The sequence below is a fragment of the Castor canadensis genome, chromosome 16, assembly GCF_047511655.1.
Source record: "Castor canadensis chromosome 16, mCasCan1.hap1v2, whole genome shotgun sequence".
NCBI lineage: Eukaryota > Metazoa > Chordata > Mammalia > Rodentia > Castoridae > Castor > Castor canadensis.
In genome coordinates, this window is record NC_133401.1 from 18,177,691 (window position 1) to 18,202,090 (window position 24,400).

The following is a 24,400-nucleotide window of genomic DNA, read 5'->3' on the forward strand; positions in this document are numbered from 1 at the left end:
GGAGGCAGCTCTGTGGTTGCTACTGCAGGAAAGGTTGGCAGCCTGGGGGTTGGTGGTGGGCAATGTGTCTTTCCGCAGCCATACCCATAGATGAACTGTCCTAGTTCAAGTCCCAGCTCTGCCAGTGCTGGCTGGATAACCTTGGGCAAGGCATTTAACCTCTCCATGCCTCTTTCTCATCCACAAAGTGAGAGTTGTGGTTCTGATGTATAGTCTCGTGTTTGAAACCCTTGGTATGTTCTGGAACTTTTTGCCTTTAGGAATGTATGTGGTGCCTAGATATGTCTTCTGATTGACCAGTAGTAGCTCCGGGAAGAACCCTGAGATCAGACACAATGCATAAATATTTCTTTTTTTTTTTTTTTTTTTCTCAGTGCAGGGGATTGAACCCAGGGCTTCCTGCATGCTAGGCATGCTAGGCGAGCTTGCTACCACTTGAACCACTGCCCAGTCCTTTTGTTTTCAATTTGTTTTTGAGACAGTGTGTCCCTGGTTACCTGAGTTGGCCTTGACCTCGAGATCCTCCTGTGTCTGTCTCCCTTGTAGCTGGTATTACAGGCATGGCCACCAGGCTGGGTCAGACACAGATCAGATCAGAGGGGGTAGGTCGAGACAATAAATAACTTCTGCCAGGGGCTGAGTGTAGCTTAAGGGCAGAAGGCTCACTCGGCATGCCCAAGGCCCTGGGTTCCATCCCCAGCATCTCAAAAAAAAAATGAACAGGAGTGTGGCTCCTGTGGTAGAGCACCTACTTTGCAAGAGTGATGCTTTCAAACCACATCCCATTAAAAACAAAAACACAACTATCTCTCTGTCTGTCTCTCTTAGCACTGCCAGGTAGAGCTATCCACAGTGAAGACGTCTGTACCTGTTTTTCAGCTAGGGTCTCCCCTGTCCTGCTACTACCTCTGCCTAACTAGAAAATGCACGTTTTTGTTTTGTGGTTCTGGGGTTTGAACTGAAGGCCTACACCTTGGGCCTCTTCACCAGCCCTTTTTCGAGATAGGGGCTTGTGCACTGCAGAGGCTGGCTTTGAACCGTGTTCCTCCTGAGTAGCTAGGATTACAGGCGGGAGCCACCAGCTGCACTTTGTTTTGTATTCTTCCTATTTATCTAACCCTGAGCCACCTGATGGTCCTACGGTTTTAGCTTGAGAGCTGCTGGTAACAGTGGCGTGGGGTGGTGTGACCTGAGGGTTTGCCTGGCTCTGGCCAGTAGTAGGAGCCTGGTGTCCCGCGCAGCCCCTGCAGCCTCGTACTTTTCCTGACCGCCTTGGTTTTCTTTGTCCCCCTCCCGGTCCTGCAGACGAGTATGTGTCTTCCTCGCGCTCGCTCGGCCTCCCGGTCCCAGCCGCCTCCGAGGGTCACCGGCCCCCCGGCCACGGCCCACCATCGTCGTCCTCCACGTCCTCGGCGCCACCCCCGCCGCACCTGCCCACTAAGCTCGTGATCCGACACGGCGGGGCGGGCGGCTCCCCGTCGGTGACCTGGGCTCGGGCATCGTCCTCCCTGTCCTCGTCGTCCTCGTCCTCGTCCTCTGCCGCCTCGTCCCTGGATGCGGACGAGGACGGCCCCATGCCCTCCCGCAACCGGCCGCCCATCAAGACGTACGAGGCCCGGAGCCGCATCGGCCTCAAGCTGAAGATCAAGCAGGAGGCGGGCTTCAGCAAGGTGGTGCACAACACGGCGCTGGACCCGGTGCACCAGCCGCCGCCGCCGCCGCCCGCGCCCGCCGCGCTCAAGGCCGCCGAGCCGCCCCCGCGGCCGCCCGCGCCGCCCCCGCCGCCCGCCGCGCAGATGAACGGCTCGCTGGAGCACCCGCCGCCCGCGCCCGCGCCCGCGCCCGCGCCGCGCAAGCCCGCGGGGCCCGCCGCGCCCTGCCCGCGCCTGCCGCTGCGCAAGACCTACCGCGAGAACGTGGGCAGCCCCGCGCCGCCCGCCAAGGTGGACGAGGCCACCAGCGGCCTCATCCGCGAGCTGGCGGCCGTGGAGGACGAGCTCTACCAGCGCGTGCTCAAGGGCGGCCCGCCCGAGCCCGCCAACGCCGCCGCCGCCGCCGCCGCCGCCGCCGCGCCACCCGCAGAACCCGCCTGGGACACCGCCCCGCTGCCCCCCGCCAAGCGCCGCAAGTCCGACTCCCCGGACGTGGACCAGGCCAGCTTCTCCAGTGACAGCCCGCAGGACGACGCGCTCACCGAGCACCTGCAGAGTGCCATCGACAGCATCCTGAACCTGCAGCAGGCCCCGGGCCGGACGCCCGCAGCCCCGTTCCCGCACGCCGGCCCCGCGCCCGGCCCGCCCGCCGCGCCCGCGCCCCTGCTCAGGCCCGAGGCCTTCCCCGCCGCCAGCCACAACGGCGGCCTGGGCGCCAGGACGTTGAACAGATAACAGCGGGCCACCTCAGCCTCCTGGGGACACAGCCCGCCGGGACCCGCACCCAGACCGTTCTTCTTGCCTAAGTTATTTGAGTCACAAAGGCCGCCAACCCGCTCCTGATTCTGATTCCGCGGCTGTTGGGGTCCGGGTGCGGCCTGGGGGTGGGGGGGTGGCTGCAATGTAAAGTGTTCCCCTGCCAAAAGGGAGGGGCCTTCCCATCCCGGTGTCGCCGTCCTCGTGCGGGGGACACAGTGTGTGCACCAGGCTCGGGGTGTGACCTCGTGGTCACGGTCAAGGGCGCCCCGAGCCAGGAGGGCCAGCAGCCTCCCACCGGCCCAAAACAGCAGGACAGGGGGACAGGGGCGGGAGCCAGTGCGCCCTAGCCTGTGTGTGTCACATCCAGTCCTATGCCTGTGTCGTCCTTTGTGTGTGTGTGTGTGTGTGTGTGTGTGTGTGTGTGTAAGAGAGAGAGAGAGAGAGAGAGAGAGCGCGCGCGAGAGACACAGAGACAGGTGTGTGTGTGTTCCCGGCCCTCCACGTTGAAATCCCAGCATCAGACACCTGGGTCTTCCTCCACCTCCCCAGCTGTCTTCCCTCCAGCCGCCCGCGCCACGTTTTGAAATCTTGGAGACAAAACTAGTACTGTAAGATAATTTTTTTGTACTGTATTTATTGTGTATAACGATTTTTTTAAAGGAAAATTCTGTACATTTAGAACTCTTGTAAATTAAAAACCGATCCTTTTTTTAAAACTGTACTCAGGCCCCTTCTGCCCCTTTGCTTTTGGGGATTTGGGGGAGGGGAAGTTTGGAGTTGGGGGGTTGGAGATAAGTCTATATGGGGAGGCCTTTCCCATGTGTGTTTGTTGAGTGCCTGCTAGATCCCACACAGGCCCTGTTCTAGGCTCCAGAGTGCAGCATGGACAAGACAGAGGAGTCCCTGACCAGTTGGGAAGCAGACTTGTCCCTGGGGTTGGACACAGAACAGCCAAACTAAATGTAGTCACTTCTTACTATTTCCTGTAAGGTTCTGTGGTCTCCACAAATCCTCTGTGAGTCACAAAACACAGCCATAGCTCCTGGGGAAATACAGGGTTAGGGTCCTCATGGCTACTAGTCACAGTATTGTCATCCACCCATCCATGCAGCACCTTGTTATATGTGTGTTATGTTTTATTTAATGTATACAATTGCACCTTCCCCCCCATCCATCCATGGGTTCCATATCTGTGGAATCAACCAGCCACAAATCAAAAATACAGGAGGAAAAATAGAGCCAGGCATGGTAATCCACACCTGTAATCCCAGCCCTTGGAACCTGAGGCATGAGGATCCTACAGGTCAACCTGGGCCATGGGGTGAGACTTGTCTCAAGCAAAGAAAGAAGCAATAAAAGAAAAAGGAGCTGGTGTCCAGGCTGAAGGAATGCCTCAAGTGGTAGAGCGCTTGCCTAGCAAGGGCCAGACCTGAGTTTAAACTCCAGTACTGCCAAAAACGAAACAGAGAGAGAGAGAGAGAGAGAGAGAGAGAGAGAGAGAGAGAGAGAGAGAGAGAGAGAGAGGTGGTTCCTTGGAGAGGCAGCCTGGGAGGCTGCAAGGTCATCAGGAAAGTTAGATGACAGAATAGATTGCAGAGACTCCTCGATTTGGAGAACACAGAGACCAGACAGCACCCAGGCTATTCAGGTCTCAAGTTGTATTTTAAAAGACAGGAGGAGCAGGGCACTGGTAGTTCACTCCTGTAATCCCAGCTACTCAGGAGACAGAGGTCAGGAGGATCATGCTTCGAAGCCAGCCCAGGCAAACAGTTCGAGAGACCCTATCTCAAAAAAACCCAGCACAACAAAAAGACTGGTGGAGTGGCCGAGTTCAAGCCCCAGTACCACAAAATAAGTAAATATAAACAAATAAATAAATGACCCAACTTGGGACTGGGATGCAGCTCTGTGGTACAGCACGTGCCTAACAGGTGCAAGGCTCTGGGTTCAATCTCCAGCTCCCAAATACAAGTAAATGTTTTTGTTGCATAAAAAATATTTATGAAGTTAAATACTTTAATTAAAACATCTTTTCTGCATGTTGGGCACTGTTATAGACACTGGGGTGACAAGAGGGAGCAAACAGCTCTTATTGTGTGGCTAATGTTGGGGGAGGGGCTTAGACATGAGTATCCTACGTAGAGGTCATGGTGACAAGTGGGGATCGGGAGGAGGCAGGAGAGTCAGGGACTGCATGGGGTTTCACTGAGGAGGAACCATTGTAGCAAAGTGCTTTTGTGAAGCACAGCTAGAAATGTATAATGGGAAACTGAGGCATGGACAGGCCCTGAGTTTCTTTTCTTTTTTGGGGGTGCTGGGAATGGAACTCAAGGCCTCACGCATGCTAGACAAAGGCTCTACCATTGAGCTACACCCCCAGCCCTTTGGCATGTACCTTTTTTTTTTTTTTTTTTTTTTGGCAGTACTGGGGTTTGAACTCAGGGCCTTCACCTTGAGCCACTCCACCTGCCCTATTTTTGTGAAGGGTTTTTTCGAAATAAGGTCTCTTGTCTCTTGGAACTATTTACCTGGGCTGGCTTCAAACCAAAATCTTCCTGATCTCTGCCTCCTGAGTAGCTAGGATTACAGGTGTGAGCCACCAGCTGTACTTTGTTTCTGAGATAGGGTCTGGCTAACTTTGCCTGGGCTGGCTTTGAACTCCAGATCTTCCTGCCTCAGCCTCCCAAGTAGCTGGGATTACAGGCATAACCAACACGCTCAGCGAGCTAGTTTCTTAAGCACTTGCTGTAGACCAGGTGCAGTGGTAAATCCTGAACAATCTCCCAGGTTTCTGAATTCACTTCTTTGGTCCCTCCCTGTAAAGTGGGGGCAACAGTGCCTACTTCCCTGGGACACATGAGATAACACACAGGAGCTTGCCTCACACAGGAAGTGCTCAGTGTAAGAGATTTGTCACCGTGTAGGTACTGAGCCCCAGTGGGGAAGCAGGCAGGGTGCAGGAAGCCATGAGCCTTGTTCCCCTCAGAGTGTAGAGAAATGACTGCAAGTCCAGGTGTAGTGGTTGTTAGAACTGTGGGGGGTAGGGGGAAGCAAGCAGGGGTAGATGGTCTGTACTATGTTAGGCAGGAAAATCAGGGAGGGCATCTCTGAGGAGGTGACCTGAAGGAGGGGAAGAAGCAAGCCCTACAGGAGAAGGAAGGGCCAGTGCAAAGGCCCTGAGGTTGAAGGGATCAGCAAGGAGGCCAGTGTGAGGGAAGCAGAAGGAAGGAGGGAGGGAGGATGGGGTGTGGACAGGGTGTGCTGCACCTTGTGCACCAGGTAATGACCTTGACTTTGACTGAGTGACAGGGGAGCCAGAGGAGTTTCATAAACCACTTACGTTTTAAAATTGTTATTAGTATCGTAATGGGGTCTCACTATATAGCCCAGGCTGGCCTCCAATTCGCTATGTAGCCCAAGCTGGCCTCCAACCAGCCATCCTCCTGCCTCAGTCTCCTGAGTGCTAGGATTACACACGTGCACCCAGGTAATTTGTTAGTATTATTACTATTGTTGCTGCTGCTATTTTTATTCTCATGCTAAAAAGAGAGACAGGTTGGGGGCGTGGTGGGGTGAGATGGCCCATTGCCCATGGAGGAGGCGGAATTCGAACCTGGGACTGGAAGCCAGCGTCCCTTGCCCGCTTCGTCCGCGCTGCCCTCAGTGCCCGCCAGGGGGCGCCGGAGGCCGGGCTCGGGCCGGGGAGGGGGGCCGCGCGTCCCGCCCGCCCGCCCCGCCTCCTCCCGCGGCCCCACCCGGCTCACTCACTCCGGACGGGCCGCGAGCACAGGCCGCTCCTCGGATCCCCGCGACCCCGCCCGGGTGAGTGCTCCCCACTGCAACCCCAGCTCCCCAAACCCCAGCCTGCCGCCCCTTCCCTGCCTGTAACGGTCTCCCCCGGGTCTCCAGGTCCCTGCTAGTCTGCAACAGTGTCCCCAGTTTCTCAGTCCTCACGCTTTTCCTCCAGGCCCTCCCAGTCTTCCCCAGTTCTCCCAGTTCCCCAGCCGCACCCCCATCAGCTAGCTCCCCCAGTACCCACCATTCCCTTCCAACCCCCTCCCATCCTCTCAGCTGGAGATCCCCTTCTTCAGGTCACCCTCATCCATCTCCTGCCACCCAGGAGTCCCTCTCCTGACTCACCAACCCCAGAGCCCCTTCAGTCCCCCCTAAAATGGGCACCAACTCCCCATTCTGCCTGGGACTCCAACCTGGGTCCCCACTCTGCTCCTGTCCAGCCCCTGCTCCTGCCTCTCCCAATCCTCCTCTAACTCCTTTCCTTCTGTCCTCCCCCTTTTTAAGTGTCCTTGTGACTTTCTGGATTTTTAACATGCTTGCTGTTTCCTTGGTCATGGATCCCCTTCGAGCTGGACGCCCTGTCCCTATGACTGCCCGGTGGATCTTTGAGCTCCTCTAGCCCTCCAGTCTAGACTTGTCCTTTCTCCTCCTGTGTTCCCTGCAACCCTCTGCTAGCCTCTTACTCCCTGAAGGGCCTGTAATAAAATGATGCCTGAAAAATAAAAATGCCAGCCTCCAGAAAGGGGCATATGAGAACCTTATTTATGTAGCTGTCCGCTTTTTCTCCAAGATGCCCTGGATTCGTTCAGTGGAGAACGGTATTTACCAATTATTTTTTTTTTTTTGGTGGGGGGAAGCTCTCTATTTTATTTTGATATTTACCAATTCTGATTGAAGCAAAAGCTGGTTCTATAAAAAGATCACTAAAATTATAAGTATCTACTTAGACGGATCAAGATATGAGAGAGATCAGTGACCTACAAAAGAGAGAGAGAGAGAGAGAGAAAGGGAGAGGGCTCAAAGACCTACTACTGATACCAGGAAGGAAAGAGGGAACATCACTATAGACCCTACAGAGAATCAAAGGCTACTCCAGAATGTAGAGAACATGCTCTGATTGCAAGGGGTGCTCATTGCTGCTGGGGTGGTGATGGTGTCTCTCTCTAACTTAACTCCTTAAACCTAGGATGGGAAGTGGGCTCTGAAGATGGGTTTCCTGTGCGTGAGTCCCAGCGAAGTGACCTTGGACAAGCAGCAGGGTTATGAAGATTAAGTGTGCTACTATAGCGTCAGGCAGGCATGCAGTGATCATTAATGTTGAGTTATTATTTCTCATTAATTCCCAAGGCCCCTCCCCACCCTTGTCTTTTGTGATCAGCTTCTCATGTCCTCTCTGGATGCCTGGAATTTCATAGGCATCATTAACTGTTTTGTGCCCAAGTCCTCACTGAGGGCTCACTAGTCCCAGCCTCATTTCTGGGTTCAGAGATCCTGAAGCATGGAGTGAGTGATTTCAGTGAAAATATGTCAAATAATAGAAAGTGAAAAAGAGGAAGAAAAGAATGGAAACTGGGTGTGATGGTGCATGCCTGTAATCCCAGCTACTTGGGAGGTGGAGGTTCAGGTTTCGAGGACAGCCTGGGCAAAGTTAGAGACCATCTGAAAAACAAACTAAAAGCAAAAGGGTTGGAGGTGTGGCTCAAGTGGTAGAGATCTTGCCTAGCAAGCACAAGGCCCTGAGTTCAAACCCCAGTACCAGAAGGAAAGGATGGGTTCAGGACTGCATTCTTTCTAGGATATTTCCTTTCTTTCATTCACCCCTTGGTCCTTCACCATCAATTTCCCCTTCTTGCCCTATACCACCATTAATCTCCTCCAGCTCGTTCACTATGACGCCCTCTTTCTGCTCCCCTTCCCTTCCCCACCCTTCCCCCCATCTCTCCACCTAGCCATTCTACCTGCAGGCTGGTCTCCTCCCACAGGTAGCTCTCCACCTGCCAGTCTCCTTTGGTGAGCCCAGTGGGCAGCGCACACCCACCATGTTCAGCTGGCTGAAGCGGGGTGGGGCTCGGGGCCAGCAGCCCGAGGCCATCCGCACGGTGACCTCATCCCTCAAGGAGCTGTACCGCACCAAGCTGCTACCCCTGGAGGAGCACTACCGCTTTGGGGCCTTCCACTCGCCCGCCCTGGAGGACGCTGACTTTGACGGCAAGCCCATGGTGCTGGTGGCTGGCCAGTACAGCACGGGCAAGACCAGCTTCATCCAGTACCTGCTGGAGCAGGAGGTGCCCGGCTCCCGTGTGGGGCCTGAGCCCACCACCGACTGCTTCGTGGCTGTCATGCACGGTGACACTGAGGGCACAGTGCCTGGCAATGCTCTGGTCGTGGACCCGGACAAGCCCTTCCGCAAACTCAACCCCTTTGGAAATACCTTCCTCAACAGGTGAGGCAGCCACCAGCCAGCAGGGCATCCTTTATCCGTGGATGTATCCTGTTTCTGTTGATTCCTTTCTGCCTGGTTCTTCCCCTCCTTGCATCTGCTCTCTGCACTTCCCTAGGGGAACCTGGGTTCCAGTCCTGATTGCTGCTGGCTAGCTGGGCAGCCTTGGGCAAATGAGAGCCTGTGTCTCTCTTGCTCAGCTAGAAAATGGAACCATAGTCTCTACCCGCCCCCCAGGGTTATAATAATGACTTGGAACAGTCACAGACACAAAGCAAGTTCTTGGCAAACGTGAGCTCTGATTTTCTTTTTTTTTAATAGTCTGGGTTTTTTGTTGTTGTTGAGATAGATTTCTTGCTATGTAGCACAGGCTGGTCTAGAACTCGTGATCCTCCTGCCTCTGCCTCCCTAGTGCTGGGATTACAGACGTGCACCACCACGCCCTGTCAGAGCTCTGATTTTGTTTAGGATCCAATTCTTCCTCCTGATTGTCCCTCTTTCCAGGTGCCTCCATCCTCTGCACCTGTGCAGGCCTGTTCCTCCTGCCCTTCCCTGCACTCACCCCTGACCTTTCTGCTCCCCCAGGTTCATGTGTGCCCAGCTCCCCAACCAGGTCCTGGAGAGCATAAGTATCATTGACACTCCTGGCATCCTCTCAGGCGCCAAGCAGAGAGTGAGTCGAGGTGAGCTGAGCGAGGCCCTATCCTGGTCTGAGGGAGGAGGCTAGGGCCCCTGCTGGGACTCCTGGCATTCGGTGGCTCCAGGGCAGGCAGGGTGGCAGAAGGGAGTGGGAAACCCAGATTCCTCCCGGTTGGTGCCGGGGGAGGGTGGGGGAGGCTGTGGCTGAACACGTGTGAGCAAGCTGGGGCCGCATGTCTGGGCGGGCCAGGAGGGTGGCAAAGGAACGACTGAGAGAGACAGAGATGGGGGACAGGCGGGGAGACCCAGAGAGAGCAGACCTGGGACAGGGAGGCCCAGGGCCTTGCCAGCTCCGGGCTTGGCGTCAGGGCCACAGATGGGGCTGATGAGGGGCGGGAGGGGGAACCTGGGCGGAGGCCAAGGCCGGGCCTGGAATTTATAAACAGCTGTGCAGGGGGAGCGGCGGGGGGTGAATTCCAGCGGGGCCCAGGGAGCTGTCCCCACCCACCCAGCGCAGCGCCTGGGCGCCCCAGTCCTTCCCCTCCCCAGGCTTTCCGTCCGCACCCAGCGAGCGCAGCCTGCTCGGCCTGGGCGCCCCAGTCTCACTTCCATCCCCGCCCACCTCCCCCTTCAGCTTCCCTCCCCTCCCCCTCCATCCCTCCCCAGCCCCTGGTCCCCGCCCACCTCTCCCCATTTTCTGATCCCGGGCTACCTCTCCTTCCCAGCCTCCCGACACCGCCCACCCGGGCCTGGGAGCCGGGCACTGGGGCAAAGGGGTCGGCGGTGTAGGGCAGAGGGGACCCAAGGCCCGCGGAGCGGGATCGGCCACGGCGGGGGGGGGGGCCGGGGTGACCGTGTCCCTGGCCCCTGTCCAGCCGCGGGGTCCCGCGGGAGAAAGGCGGGAGGCAGCTGCAGAAGCCATCTAGGGGCGCTGCCAGCCCCGGTGGAGCTCCTGCGCCCCACCCCCGCAGCTGGGCCAGGGACCGACCCGAGAGGGGCGGGGCGCCTAGCACCGGGGACGTGGGGGTCCCCTTCCCCGGCTTTGAGGGAGGACAGGAGTCTCCCTGCTGATGTGTGCGCATGGGACACGGGTGGCGTGTGTTGGGGGACCCGCATGACCGAGATCGTTCCTCTGGGGTGTGAATCGGTGGAAGTGTGTTGGAGATACTTTATGTGCTTGTAATCGCGGGTGGATGACACTTTGAGTGACTCTGAGGGACTCTGTGGGACTTTGTGGGATTATCTGTGACTGCCTCTGTATACAGTTATATTGTGAAATACACATGTGGTGGGGCACACCTGTAATCCCAGCACTCAGGAAGCAGAGGCAGGAGGACCAAGGGTTCAAGGCCAGCCTGTGCTACATAGTGAGCCCGTCTCAAAAATAAAAGAAAGATGTGTGTATGAGTACATGTATGTCTGAAAAGTCTAACTGTGGATAATTTAGTGTCCGTCAGGGAAGTTGTGTAATTGTGGCTGTGAGTCTGATGTGTGCATATCCGTTTGGGCTGTGCTTGCAGTTATACTGGTGTGTGACTTTGTGTGGTTGAGTAGGACAGGAGCTGGCTGAGGGGACCCTGTTGCCTGTGATTGAATCTTGGTACACAGCCATGTGCCCGTGTGTGCGCAAGTGTGTGTGCAGCAGTGTATCTTTTTTTTTTGGTCCTGGGGTTTGAACCCAGGGCCTGGTGCTTGCTAGGCAGGTGCTCTACCACTTGAACCATGCCCCAGCCCTTTGTGTTTTAGTGATTTTTCACATAGGGTCTCTAGAAAGTCTGGGTTAGCCAGGGCCTTGAGCCTTCCGCTCCTGCTTCCTAAGTAGCTTGTGCCACCATGCCTCTCTAGTTTTTGTTTATTTTTGGTTTTTTTGGAGACAGGGTCTCATCTCACTATGTAGCTGGCTTCAGTCTCCCATGAGCTCTGCCACTTTAACCTGTGACACCTTGAGTGAACCACCCCACCCCTCTGTGCCTCACTCAGTTTCTTCCTGTGGGTGTTGTTTGGGCCTCCTAGGCTGCCACAGTGATTGTCAGTTACATCAGCACACAGTAGGTGCTGTGCATGTGCTAATGAGGACTGTTTTTCTTGGGCAAGTGTCTCTGGTTCCTCTGTGCCACGTCTCCGTTCCCACGGCTGACTCAACCTCCCGCCCTCCTTCCGTCCCTGCCCCATGAGACACACTTTCCAAATCCAGGCATGCGTGTGTGTGTGAGTGTGTGAGTGTGTGAGTGTGTGTACACTGGGGAGGGAAGGGAAGGCCCAGCCATCATCCCTCCAGTGGCCCAGCCCTTCCTCTGCCCAAACAATGTTCCCACTGCTCCCTGTTCCTCCTTCTTCCTTCTGGGCAGGGCAAGGGGCAGTACCAGCTCCCCAGGGGGCCCTCTGCCCTGTGCCCTCCTACCTAAGTGTCTTTAATAAGTCCTTCAGCCTTTTGTTCCTTAGTTTTCTCATCTAGAAAATGGAATCATAAAGTGCCTGCCTGCTGGTATCCTTCAGATTCAGTAATTCCATTTTATATACTACTCAACTGATGAACATCACTGGGGGGCCCCCACCTCCAGGAAGCCCTCCTAACTCCCCTCCCAGCCCCCCAGCTGGGTTAGGCATCCCATCTGAGCTCCTGCAGATCCATAGGACCCCACATCCCATGCCACCCAATCTGGAAATGGGTCTGTGTCCCCAGTGGGTTGTAAGCCTGGAAGGACCTGACAGGAGGTGCAGGCAGGTAGTAGATGGCTCCAGAATCCCCCAAACCTCACATGCCCCGTGACTAACATTTGTGGAGCATGTGCTTGGCACCCAGCACTGTTTTGTTCCTTAATAGTTTTCTCAAGGTGTAATTCATCTGCCCAAAAGCCTTCCCACTTAATTATTTGATTGATGGGACTGAGATTTGAACTCAGGACTTCATGCTTGCAAAGCAGGCACTTTATCACTTGAGCCACAATTGCTTTGGTTATTTTGGAGATGGGGGGGGCGTCTCTCAAGAATGCCAGGACTGACCTCCAACTGTGAGCTTCTGGATTTCTGCCTCCTGAAAAGCTAGGATTATAGATGTGAGCCACCATGCCTAGCTAAGCCCTCTCACTTTTAGTATACAGTTCAATGCCAGGCATTGTTTTAAGTTCTTTATATAGATTAGCTCATTTTGTCACAATAGACCTCTGCGGTAGGTCATATTATGATTTTCAGTTTATAGAACAGGAAACAGAAGTCCAGAGAGGCTAAGCTACTTGCCTGAGGACACACAACTGATGGGGCAGAGCCAGGATTCAAATTTAGGTCTTCATGACTGCCAGGTGTGTATATGTGTGTGATTTTCTCAATCACTCCTCTCTGCTCCCCCCAGCTTGGCTTGTCATTGATCAAATCAGTGAACAAGCAGAAGTGAGAGGGAGTGAATGAATGAATGGTGAGAGGAATGAGTGAGTGAGTGAATGAATGAATGAACAAAGGAGTCACCTGCTGGGATGGATGTTCTGTGAGGGTAAGAACCTTGTCTATGTTCTCTGTGACATCCCCAGGACCCAGGACAGGGCTTGGCACGTGTGAGTCTCTCAGTAAACATTGTTAGGTAAAAAAAAAATATTGAAGCCAGGCGCTGGGAACTCACCTGTAATACCAGCTACTTGGGAGGCTGAGATCAGGAAGACCATGGTTCCAGGCCAGCCTGGGCAAACAGTTTTTAAGAACCAGAGCAAAATGAGCTGGAGGTGTGACTCAAGCAGTTAGAGCACCTGCAAGTGGGAAGCCCTGAGTTCAAACCCCAATCCCACCAAAAAAAAAAAAAGTTGAACATTTCCAATGACAAGAACGTAACAGTGCCACCTTGAAGTGTAGTCCCTGGATGGTTCAGAGATCTGATTGGTCCTGGAGGGGGCGCAGGTGACAGAGGCACTCAGGAGGCCATCACGGAGTGATGGGGTCTCTTGGCAACGCTGCAGTGTTGTAATGAGTAATACATCCATTCACAGCTCTCTAGCAAGTAAATAAAAAGGTGTAGGATTTTTTTTTTTGGAGGGGAGGGGTGGTGGTGACTGCACCAGATAGCTGGAGGGGCCCGAGTGGTGGAGGAAAATTCCAGGTGCTGGGGACACTTGGGGCCTCAGGCTGATCCAAATCAATAGGATTTGGACAGTTAACAACCTGAACATCTGTACAGCCCGGACGAATGGATGCCACTGACCGTCCCCTTTGTCCCCGCCTCCCCAGGCTATGACTTCCCAGCGGTGCTGCGCTGGTTCGCGGAGCGCGTGGACCTCATCATCCTGCTCTTTGACGCGCACAAGCTGGAGATCTCAGATGAGTTCTCCGAGGCCATCGGTGCCCTGCGCGGTCACGAGGACAAGATCCGCGTGGTGCTGAACAAGGCGGACATGGTGGAGACTCAGCAGCTGATGCGCGTCTATGGGGCGCTCATGTGGGCGCTGGGCAAGGTGGTAGGCACCCCCGAGGTCCTGCGGGTCTACATCGGCTCCTTCTGGTCCCAGCCGCTCCTGGTGCCTGACAACCGGCATCTCTTCGAGCTGGAGGAGCAGGACCTCTTCCGTGACATCCAGGGCCTACCACGTCACGCCGCACTGCGCAAGCTCAACGACCTGGTGAAGCGCGCCCGGCTGGTGCGGGTGAGCTGGCCATTTCTCCCTCCATCCTGCCAGTGTTGCTGAGCCCACTCCCATCTCACTGCACAAAAGCCAGGTCCTCTCTGCGGCCCCCCCACACTCCTTCCCCTGTGTCCTCATTTCCCCTCCCTTCCCAGCATTCATTGCACCTGCCTCAGGGCCTTTGCACTTGCTGTTGGCTCTGTCCCACCTGAGTATCCACATGGCTCACTTCTCATCTCTTTCCAGTTTTTACTCAAATGTGGCCTTTTCAGGAAGGCCAGTCCCTGGCCTCCTGGTTCATGAACATAACAACCACCCCTCTGGGGCTCCTGCTTTATTGTTTACCCTGCTGTAGTTTTCTCCAGGGTCAGTCATTCATCAGCATCTGTTTACTGTCTGCCTTCTCAACACGTATTTAAGCTCTCCAGTCAGGGGTCTTTGAATTCCTTCACTCAGGCATCTCCAGCACTTGGAGCTCAATTGCTGTGTAAATATTTGTGGAACGAATGTCACTAGAGAAACTCAAATTTAACAAAGTCTCCTCTGTGTCTGGGCCCTCTGCTGGGTGGTGCTGGGGACGCAGCAGCAGTGGCCAAAATAGTTCTAACCCTGCCCTGCTGGAGCTCCAGGTGCCATCTGTAAACCATGAGAACCCAGCATGGTCAGGGCTAGGGCTGGGTAGCTCAGTGGGAAATCAGGGAGGGCTTCTCTTAGGAGAGGTGAGGAAAATGTCAATGTCAAACCCAGTGTAGACAGTTCCATTAATTTCATTTGAGGGTGGGGAGGTGGTAGAAGTCAGAACACTTGGGATTCTGTAGTTATGTAAAAAAAAAAAAAAAACAGAAAAAAACCCTATGCTTTGCAGGTGCCAGTGGCTCACGCCTGTAATCTTAGCTACTTGGGAGGCTATCAGGAGGATCTCCATTTGAAGCCAGCCCAGGACAAATAGTCAAGGGACTCTATCTACAAAATAGCCATAGTAAAATGGACTGGAGGTGTGGCTTAAGTAGTAGAGCACCTGCTTTTGCATGCACGATGCCCTGAGTTCAAATTCCAGTACAACCAAAACCAAATCAAGCCTGTGCCTTGTTTCAAGGGCACAGAAGGTTTCAGAGCAGGGGAAGCACAGGATTACACTCACGCTGCCTTCTGCAGGGTGGATTCAAGGCTGGGGGAGTTGAGCGGGGCTGGAGACCAGGGAGGAGGCTAGAGTGACCTTGTGGGGGCGGGGAGAGAAGGGGGGAAAGAGACAGGAGAGAGGGGAGGGGGGAAGAGGGGAGGGAGAGAGGGAAGAGGGGAGGGAGAGAGGAGGAGGGGAGAGAGAGAGAGAGAGAGAGAGAGAGAGGAGAGAGAGAGAGAGAGAGAGAGAGAGAGAGAGAGAGGAGAGAGAGAGAGAGAGAGAGAGAGAGAGAGACTGACTTTGGAGGCAGCCAGGGATGGAGGTGGGGCAGGAAGCTGGGCAGGCGGGGAGGCCAGGAGGCTCCAGGTGGCGGAGGAGCTGAGGTTGGATTAAGGATTTGGAGAGAGGGGGTGAGTCAGAGCCGCACCGCGCCCCAGGAATCCTCCTTTGGGACGGCGCAGCCTCAGGCTGGGGAATTCCCTTTCCTCTCTTGCTCCTCTGCCCAGTGGTTGTCCCCCTGTCCCCATCCCTGTCCCTCTCTATCAGTCTCCACTTCCACCTCTTCATTGCTTTTTCTCTTCTTTCTCCATCTCTCCCCTGGTCTCCCCCCTCATTCCCCGTCCCCCTGGGGAAGTAGAGGCAGGAGCTGCAGCCCAGGGCACAGGGACAGAGGGGCGGGTTGGGGGCTGACACCTGGCGCCCTGGCCAGGCAGGGGGCGGCTCCGGAAACCCGGACAAACCCCGGAGTCCGACCCGCGCCCCGGCCCCGGCCGCCCGCCCTCCTTATCGCTTCCTGGCACCTTCCCCTGCTTCCTCTCTGGGAAAACCATCAGCGTCCTCCCGCCTGCCTTCTCTCTGGTCCCGCCCCCTTGTCCCTATTGGCCTGCGGTCGTAGGGCCCGCCCACCATTCTGGCCACACCCCTTCTCAGAGCGTAGGCCACGCCCTCTCCCTCGTCCTACTGGTTCGTCCTGCAGGTTCACGCCTGGCTCCCCGCTGCGCAGAGAACGCGGGAGAGCGGGATTCAGGGTCCGTTGTGACTCAAGTGTAACCGTGTCGGCCGCCCTGTGTCACCCCCCCCCACAAATGACTCTGGCACACTTGATCTCGGCCCCTAACAGTGGCCCACACTGTTCCCCTCCCTTCGTGCTCTCCTGTAACCTGCCTACCACCCCGTGCCTCAGTTTCCCCCTCTGTACGAGGCAGAATGAGTCTTACTCTGGCTTTGCTCTGTGGTGGTGGCTATTAGAAAGGGCCATTCCAGGATGCTGTGACATTTGTAGCCAAGATCTCAAGATGCTCCAAACCAGCCAGTGGCTCACGCCTGTAATCCCAGCCACTTGGGAGGCTGAGATTGAGAGAATGGAGGTTTGAAGCCAGCCCAGGCAAATAGTTTCAAGATCCTATCTCGAAAAAACCCATCACAAAAAAGGGCTCAAGTGGTAAGAGGACCTGCCTAGCAAGTGTAAGGGCCCAAGTAGCCCAAAAATAAAGAATGAGGAAAGGGAGGCTGGTGAGGGACTACTTTAGGAAGGTCAGGAGGAAGGGGAGAGTTGAGCTGCATGGACATCTGGTGGAAGAACATTCCAGGCAGAGAACAGCAAGTGCAAAGGCCCTGGGGTAGCAACCTGTTTGTTTGACAGGATGGGGGTGTGGCCGGAAGACACGGTGATGGTGGGTGGGAGGAAATTATTCACCCAGAGGCCACGAAAAAATTTAACATTCTAAACCTGTAATTCTTTCTTAGGTGATTCGCAGTGCTGAGGACAGAATACAGGGCCTTGCACATGTTCAGCGAGTGCTTTACCACTGAGCCACACCACCCAGCCCTATTCTACTTTTACATAATCATACACTTTTAATTACTGAACTTCCTGTAAAAAGCAGACACCCCAGTACTCATTATTCTGTCCTCATTTATTTTTCAGTAACTTATGAGATTGTAGCTCAAAGGTTCCCAGGGTTGCTGGTTTATCTCACAACTATTTCCTGAGTGCCTCTGTGCAGGGAGACAGAGGAAGCAGACAAGGCCCGAGCCCTCCTGGGCCTCATATTTTGATGGCAGAGACAATAAGTAAAATGGCAGATAAATAAAATAATGATGAATTAGGTTGTATTGGGAGGAAAGCAATAAAAATAGAAGTCATTTGGTTAGTGGTAGTTGGAGTACTTGCTCCCCACTGGATAACCTCTGTGTGTAGCCAGCTGTGGGGAGACCAAGGCAGAGAGGGCAGAGCTCCAGGCAGAGCGAGGGGCATGTGCAAAGGTCCTGGGGTGGGAGAAAGGTTGGCATGCTGGTGGGCCACGGAAGGTGGGTCAGGAATGTGAGCACTGAGTGGCAGGGGAAGGGGGACAGCATGCAGCATGAAGCTACAGGAGGCAACTCCTGTAGGATGTAGGATGGCAGTGCTTTGAACTTTTGGTCACCAGACCTCTTTCCCTTCTTAAAAATCACTGAGAATTTGGCCAGGCAAGATGGCTCAAGCCTATAATCCTAGCTACCAGGGAGGCAGAGATTGGGAGAATCATGGTTCGAGCCCAGCTGGAAAAGAAGTTCAAGAGACCCCCACCTCAACTAATAGCTGAGCATGGCAGGGCTTGCCACCATCCCAGCCACAAGGGAGGCATAGATAGGAGGATGGCAGCCCAGGCTGGTTTTGGCCCTGGGCATAAAGTAAGGCCCTATCTCAAAAATAACCACCCCAGTGGCTCACGCCTGTAATCCTAGCTACTCAGGAGGCAGAGATCAGGAGGATCAGGATTTGAAGCCAGCCGTAAAATGCTCTATTGAGAAAACCCATCACAGAAAAAGGGCTGGCAGAGTGGCTCAAGTGGTAGAGCGCCTGCCTAGCAAGCGAGAGGCCCTGAGTTCAAACCCCAGTGGCACCAAAAAAAACAAAAAACAAAAATTGAGAGTTCCAAAGAACTTGTAGTGCACAGGGACTAAATCTGTCTGCATTCACCATGTTAGAGTTGAAACTGAGAAAACATTTATAAGTTGCTGGGCATGGATTTTCACCCCTGTAATCCCAGCACTCAAGTGCCTGAGGCAGGAGGATCCCATGTTTGAGGCCGGCCCGGGCTCCACACAGCCATACCCTGTCCCCAAAATACCCACCACCACCACCAATCATAATGACATTCAGGACTGGGGTGAGGCTTGGTGGCAGAGTAGGTTCCATTCCGGCACAGCAGACTCCTGGCCTCGGTGGCCGGGGCAGGGCTGGGGCTGTGTTTCCGTGCTGGACATAGCCGAGAGGGATGCAGCTCCAGGCAGGGTGGCAGGAGGTGGAGACAGCTGTGGATGTGGACAGGTGGTCAGCGGCTGGGGCTGAAGTGTGTTAGGAACACAGGTTCCCAGGCCTGGCCAGGCCTGAGTCACCCTCCGCTCCTCCCGCAGGTGCACGCGTACATCATCAGCTACCTGAAGAAAGAGATGCCCTCCGTGTTCGGGAAGGAGAACAAGAAAAAGCAGCTGATCCTCAAGCTACCCGTCATCTTTGCCAAGATCCAGCTGGAGCACCACATCTCCCCCGGCGACTTCCCTGACTGCCAGAAGATGCAGGTGGGAGGCCTCCCGAGGGTGGAGGCAGGGTGGTGTCAAAGACATCCTCTGTAAGCTTTTGGGTGGGACTGGAAAGGACGTCCTGGGTGTGGGTTTATGCATTAGGTTAGTAGTGCCGGGTAAACCCACGATAAAAACTGAAGATAGAGGTTTCTAAAGCTGAGTGTGGTCATACATGCCTGTAATCCCAGCATTCAGGAGGCAGAGGAGGGAGGATTGAGAATTTAAAACCAACCTGGGCTGCATAAATCCCAGAACATAGAACCAAGGACCTAATTTCTCCTCCATGTCTGGCTTCCAGTTCCAATATCCTCATGGTAGCAAATGGCTGCAGAAACTCCAGTCGTTGATCTACATTCCAGCCAGCAAAAAGGGAGGAAGGGGAACAGAAGGGTACAGTCTCTCTATTTAAGGACACTTTCTGAACAGCATTGTTCTTTGGACAATGATGGAAATGTTCTAGTCTGTGCCTCCCAACATGGTAGCCCCTCAACTCATTAACGATGAATTATAGCTGGGTGTGGTGACTCACTCCTATGACCCTAGCTACTTGGGAGGTGGAGATGAGAAGGATTGCAGTTTGAGGGCAGGCTGGGTAGAAAGTTACAGAGATCCCATCTCAACCAATAACAGCTGGGTGTGGTGGCGTGCACCTGTCATCCCAGCTACACAGAAGCATGAATAAGAGGATCTCTGTAGAGGCTGGCCTGGGCACAAAGCAAGGCCCTATCTCAAAAATAACCCAAAGGAAAAAGGGCCAGAGACGTAGCTCAAGTGGTAGAGCACCTGCCTAGCAAGTACAAGGCCCTGAGTTCAAACCCCAGTGCCACAAAACAAACCCTGAATTATAGTCCAGCATGGTGGCAAATGCCTGTAATCCCAACACTTGGAAGGCAGTTCAAGGCTAGCCTAGGCTACATATTTCGACACTGTCTTGAAAAACCAAGCCAAAACTGTATTATAAATTTTAGGGTTTTTTCTTTGGTGGTACTGGAGTTTGAACTCAGGGCCTCACGCTTGCTAGGCAGGCGCTGTACCACTAGAGCCACTCTGTCAGCCTCAGTTTTACCTACTTTAAATAACTATATGTGGCTGGCAGCTACCATATTGACCAGGGTGATTCTACAAGTAGTATAGGTAACTTGTGCTTACAGCCAATTGGCTGGAACTTAGTCACATGGCCAATTGGCTGCAAGGGTTTCTGGGAAGTGTAGTCTTTCCTGTAGGTGGCCAGGTACCCAGGTAATGTTCAGAATTCCCAGCATAAAGGACACACAAAGGATGCTGGGGGAGCCAAGGAAGCTCCTCACATGTGGAGGCCTGGGATTGCTAGTGTTGGGGAAAGTGATGGATGGGATTTGGTGGTGTGGGGGAAACGCAGAGTCCTGGAGGTGGGCAGGGCAGAGCTGATGTGTTCAGAAGGGCAGGGACCCAGCCCCAGCCCCAGCTTTTGCTCTGGACTGAGCAAGGCTTACATCAAGCCTGTGCCTTCTTTTTATTATTTTATTTTTGGTAGTATTGAGGTTTGAACTCAAGGCCTGGCACTTACTAGGCAGGCATTCTATTGCTGTCATGCCCCCAGCCCTTTTTGCTTTAGGTATTTTTCAGATAGGTTGTCGTGTTTTTCCCCTGGTCTTGGAACTCAATTCTCCTGCCAACCCGTCCCTCATAGCTGGGAAGACAGGCATGCACCACCAAGCCTGGCTTATTGTTTGAAATGGGGTCTCTCAAACTATTTGCCCCAGCTAGCCTGGAACCTTGATCCTCCCAATCTCTGCCTTCTTAGAAGCTGAGATTACAAATGTCACCACATCACCTGAGATGGTTCCAGCCCAGAGTCTGAGGGATTGTGGCAGAGTGCATTTTGCCATGGTCACCGGTAGCTCTGTGAGACAAGTCCTGCCTTGTCTAAATCTGAGTTTCTGCAACTGGGAAACGGGGGGATGCTAGCATCCCATCCACATGCTGCTCAGCTGCTGACTGCTGTGAAAACACTTTAGAACGGTTCCTGGTACAAAACTGAGGAGTTTCTCAGCCTCCGCCTTACTGCCATTTGTTGTGGATGATTCTTGTTTGTAGGGAGCTGTCCTGTGCATTGCAAGATGTTCAATGGTGTCCTTGGCCCATGACAAGTCATGGCACCAGTCATGATCATGACAGATGTCCCTAGAAAAGGCCAGTGTGTTGGTGTCATTGGCTCACGCCTGTAATCCTAGCCACTTGGGAGTCTGAGATCAGGAGGATCAAGACTCAGTCATCCGGGCAAATAGTTCTTGAGACCCCATTTCCAAAATAACCAGAGCAAAAAGGACTGGAGGTGTGGCTCAAGTGGTAGAATGTCTGCTTTGCAAGTGTGAAGCCCTGAGTTCAAACCCGTTTCGCCAAAAAAAAAAAAAAAGCCACCTGTCCCCTGGGGGGCTATGTAAGTTGTGATGTTAATGTCACAGTGACGTTTACAGAGTATTTTATCCAGATAAATCTATTTGGCCTTCCCTGTGCTAATGTGATCATCTCTGTGCGGCTCAGAGAGGTGAAGCCACTTGCCCAAGGTCACACAGTGCCTAAGTAGCAAACGTTTCTGCATTTCTGCTCAGCCACAATCCTGAGCTTCCCAACTGTCCCAGTGCTGCTCTGCAGCCCGTGGGTCTGGAGATGGTTCCCCCTGACTTCTCCATATCCCCATATGTCATGTGACAGGAGCTCCTGATGGCGCACGACTTCACCAAGTTCCACTCATTGAAGCCGAAGCTCCTGGAGGCGCTGGACGAGATGCTGACGCACGACATCGCCAAGCTGATGCCGCTGCTGCGACAGGAGGAGCTGGAGAGCGTGGAGGTGGGCGTGCAGGGTGGCGCGTTTGAGGGCACCCACATGGGCCCCTTTGTGGAGCGGGGCCCCGACGAGGCGCTGGAGGACGGTGAGGAAGGCTCAGGCGATGAGGCCGAGTGGGTGGTGACCAAGGACAAGTCCAAGTACGACGAGATCTTCTATAACTTGGCGCCTGCTGATGGCAAGCTGAGCGGCTCCAAGGCCAAGACCTGGATGGTGGGCACCAAGCTCCCCAACTCCGTGCTGGGGCGCATCTGGAAGCTGAGCGACGTGGACCGTGATGGCATGCTGGACGACGAGGAGTTCGCGCTGGCCAGCCACCTCATCGAGGCCAAGCTTGAGGGCCACGGGCTGCCCGCCAACCTGCCCCGTCGCCTCGTGCCACCTTCCAAGCGGCGCCACAAGGGCTCGGCCGAGTGAGTTGGCTGCTGCCTGCTGGCCTGCCCGCCTGCCCTTCCACCTGCCCTGCTGTGGCTCCCCAGTTCCAGTCTGCTGCATGCGAATCCCTGCCCTGGCCCACACTCGCCCTGCCTGCCCACCCAGCCCAGCTGTGAAGACTGAGGGGAGGCTCTCTCCACCCCCCCACTGCCAGGCACCCTAGTCAGAGCATTTAGTGGGGACCGGGGGAGGGGCAAGAGTTCTCTGTCCACCCTTACACCTCCACTGCCACACACACTTGTGCACATGGCACTCACACAGAGGCATCCAGCATTCAAATATTTATTGAGCACTTAATACATGGCCCAGTTCTGGTAGAGCTGACATTTTCAGGACAGGGCACCCACACAGTGACACAAACACAGATACCAGGCTCTGTCCTTCCCCACAAGTGAGTGGCCCACTGGATTAAAATAACAGGGCTGGCAGAGGCTCAAGAGGTTAAGAGTGCCTGCCTAGCAAGCATGAGGCCCTGAGTTCAAATCCAAGTACCGCCAAAAAAGGAAAAAAAGGACAGCCTTCTCCACCCTTTGCCCCTCTTCCTACTGCCCAGGCACGGGAGAATCCCCAGGCCCCTAGTGCACTCCAGGATGTCAGGACCACTGGGGTTCAGAGGGGACACACGACCTCCTACTTCCTTAGATGGACCCCCCTTCAGCCCCCTTCTTTTCCTCCTCTCCCCTGGAAATTCTGATCACTGCCCCTCACCCCCTTTTAACTGCAATGCAGGGGATGGGACACAGGTCTTGCAAGTGCTCTCTGCCACCCAGCTCGGCCCCAGGCCTCCTCACGCCCACTTTAACAAGGATCCTACCAAAGTAGGGAGGCCCCATCTGCCCTGGCTGCCCCACACTGTACCCACCTGGATTAGGTCTTTCCTCTGCCCACCTGCTTGTGATGGAAACACTCACCGCCCCCTCACCTCCCCACTGCAGGCTTCCCTCTCTTCCCAAGTTTTAGGACTGTCAGGCCATACTTAAATGGAGCCCTCTTACCAGATATCACGGGCCCCTGGCTTTACTTTTCAGGGATGTCGTGGGGTGGGGAAGGGCTGGTTCTTGGTGCTACAGCCCCCCCTCCCATTCTAATGGGACCCCCACGTCTTTTCGTGCCTTCACTACAAATTAGTGCTTGACCTGGTGGGGGACCCTATGGGAAAAAAATGGGGAAAAGAGTAAAACAGCTGGAGAAATGCCTCCTCCAGACTGCCCGCTGGGATTCCACCCTGCTCCCCATGCCTGGGACCTGAATGGTGTCATTCACACAGCGAATAAAGCTAAGGCTTCTTCCTATGTCGCGGTCAGGCTGTCTTGGGGCGGGGACACCCAGAGAAGGAGCGCCCTGGGCAGGATTTGGGGTGTGGGGACCCTCGGGGCTCGCAGGGTTGGGCACACAGCTCATGACTCAACGCGGCGGAGCCGGTGACTCAGGCCCGGGCTGGGGGCCAGAGCGGCATATTTTCCGAAGAAAAGTTACTCGGGGCCAAACCCCCCCGCTCCCGCCCGCCTCCCGCGCGGGGCCTGGGAACCCAGCCTGGCCGGGTCCGGGCCCCGCCCGCTCGCGCATCCCAGTGCTCAGCTCCCCGCGGGGGCGGGGGTGGCTACGCGCAAGGATCGCTGTACCCGGGCGACACGCACCCGCCGCGCACCGGGACGCGCTGCCCTGCGCCTCCCGCCCACGTGCGCCCGGCTCCTCGGCGCCCTCTGGCGGCGTGTCGGAGCCACGCAGGCTGCTGGTGGAAACCCCCATCCAAAGGGCGCGGGGCTGCAATCCAGGACCTGTCACTCCGTGCAGGGTTCCAGCTGGGCTCCACTATGGGACTCCCGCGGGGCGCCTTCCCTCTCGGTGCCTTTTTCCGTTACGAGTCAAGAATAGCTTTTATGAGGCCAGTGGATCTCTTTGGATGATTGCCAAGGCCCGGGTACTCTTGAGTTTTCCTTCCTTATTTGTAAATAGCAAAGATTAGTTGATTCTAAAATGAAGTCTCTGAGGGGCGAGGTCCTCAGATGCCAGGCGCAGTTCAAAGTGCTTTAGAATAATCTACCATTATTCCCATTTTACAGATGAGGAAACTGAGGCACACGAAGTAACTAGAAGATGAATGACTCTGGGGGAAGGCATGGTCAACCCACGACTGTAATTCCAGATACTCTGGAGACAGAAATAGGAGGATCTGGGTTCAAGGGCAGCCCAGGCAAAAGCGGACATCACACTGAAAAACAAACTAAAAGGGAAAGGACTTTGGGCGTGGCTCAAGTGGTACAGTGGAGTTCAAACCCCTGTACCGCCAACAAAAAGGGAGGAAGGGGATAAATGATCCTGAATCTGCACCTCGAGGGATCTTAATAGTGTATGCTCCCAACCTCGAAATTCCTAAAGTTACTTGATTTAAAACAGTCTAGGATTGAAACTAGAATCCTAGGCCAAACGTTGAGATTGGAGTGCATCTTGTTCCGAACCTACTGACTGTTAAGATTTTTCGATTTTAAGAAAACGAAATTTAAGGGCTAGGGGCGTGGCTTCAATGGTAGAGCACAGGTGCAGAGTGCAAACCCCAGGA

At 54.7% G+C, this 24,400-nt stretch overlaps 2 protein-coding genes across 3 annotated transcripts in view; both read left to right on the forward strand.

The window, feature by feature from the left end:
* Bicra (BRD4 interacting chromatin remodeling complex associated protein) overlaps positions 1-3,122 on the forward strand; it is a 65,226-nt gene extending 62,104 nt beyond the window's left edge. For both annotated transcript variants that reach the window (XM_074057835.1, XM_074057836.1), the window contains one exon: positions 1,306-3,122. In XM_074057835.1, coding sequence (XP_073913936.1) covers positions 1,306-2,387 — 1,082 coding nt within the window. In that variant the 3' untranslated portion in view covers positions 2,388-3,122. The remainder of the gene's footprint in view (positions 1-1,305) is intronic.
* A 3,034-nt stretch (positions 3,123-6,156) lies between these two features.
* Ehd2 (EH domain containing 2) lies at positions 6,157-23,132 on the forward strand. The gene is made up of 6 exons (XM_020179619.2): positions 6,157-6,233; positions 8,189-8,649; positions 9,232-9,329; positions 13,498-13,910; positions 18,409-18,573; positions 21,271-23,132. Exons 2-6 carry the CDS (start codon positions 8,246-8,248, stop codon positions 21,820-21,822), a joined length of 1,632 nt encoding a protein of 543 aa, XP_020035208.1. The 5' UTR covers positions 6,157-6,233; positions 8,189-8,245; the 3' UTR covers positions 21,823-23,132.
* Positions 23,133-24,400: the final 1,268 nt, after the last annotated feature.

Bases quoted from the DNA above. Each gene is read 5' to 3' on its own strand.
- Ehd2 (XM_020179619.2), top strand. From the start codon at position 8,246: ATGTTCAGCTGGCTGAAGCGGGGTGGGGCTCGGGGCCAGCAGCCCGAG. The intron at 9,330-13,497 runs GTGAGCTGAGCG...CCGCCTCCCCAG, and splicing joins CAAGCAGAGAGTGAGTCGAG to GCTATGACTTCCCAGCGGTG. The intron at 13,911-18,408 runs GTGAGCTGGCCA...CTCCTCCCGCAG, and splicing joins AGCGCGCCCGGCTGGTGCGG to GTGCACGCGTACATCATCAG.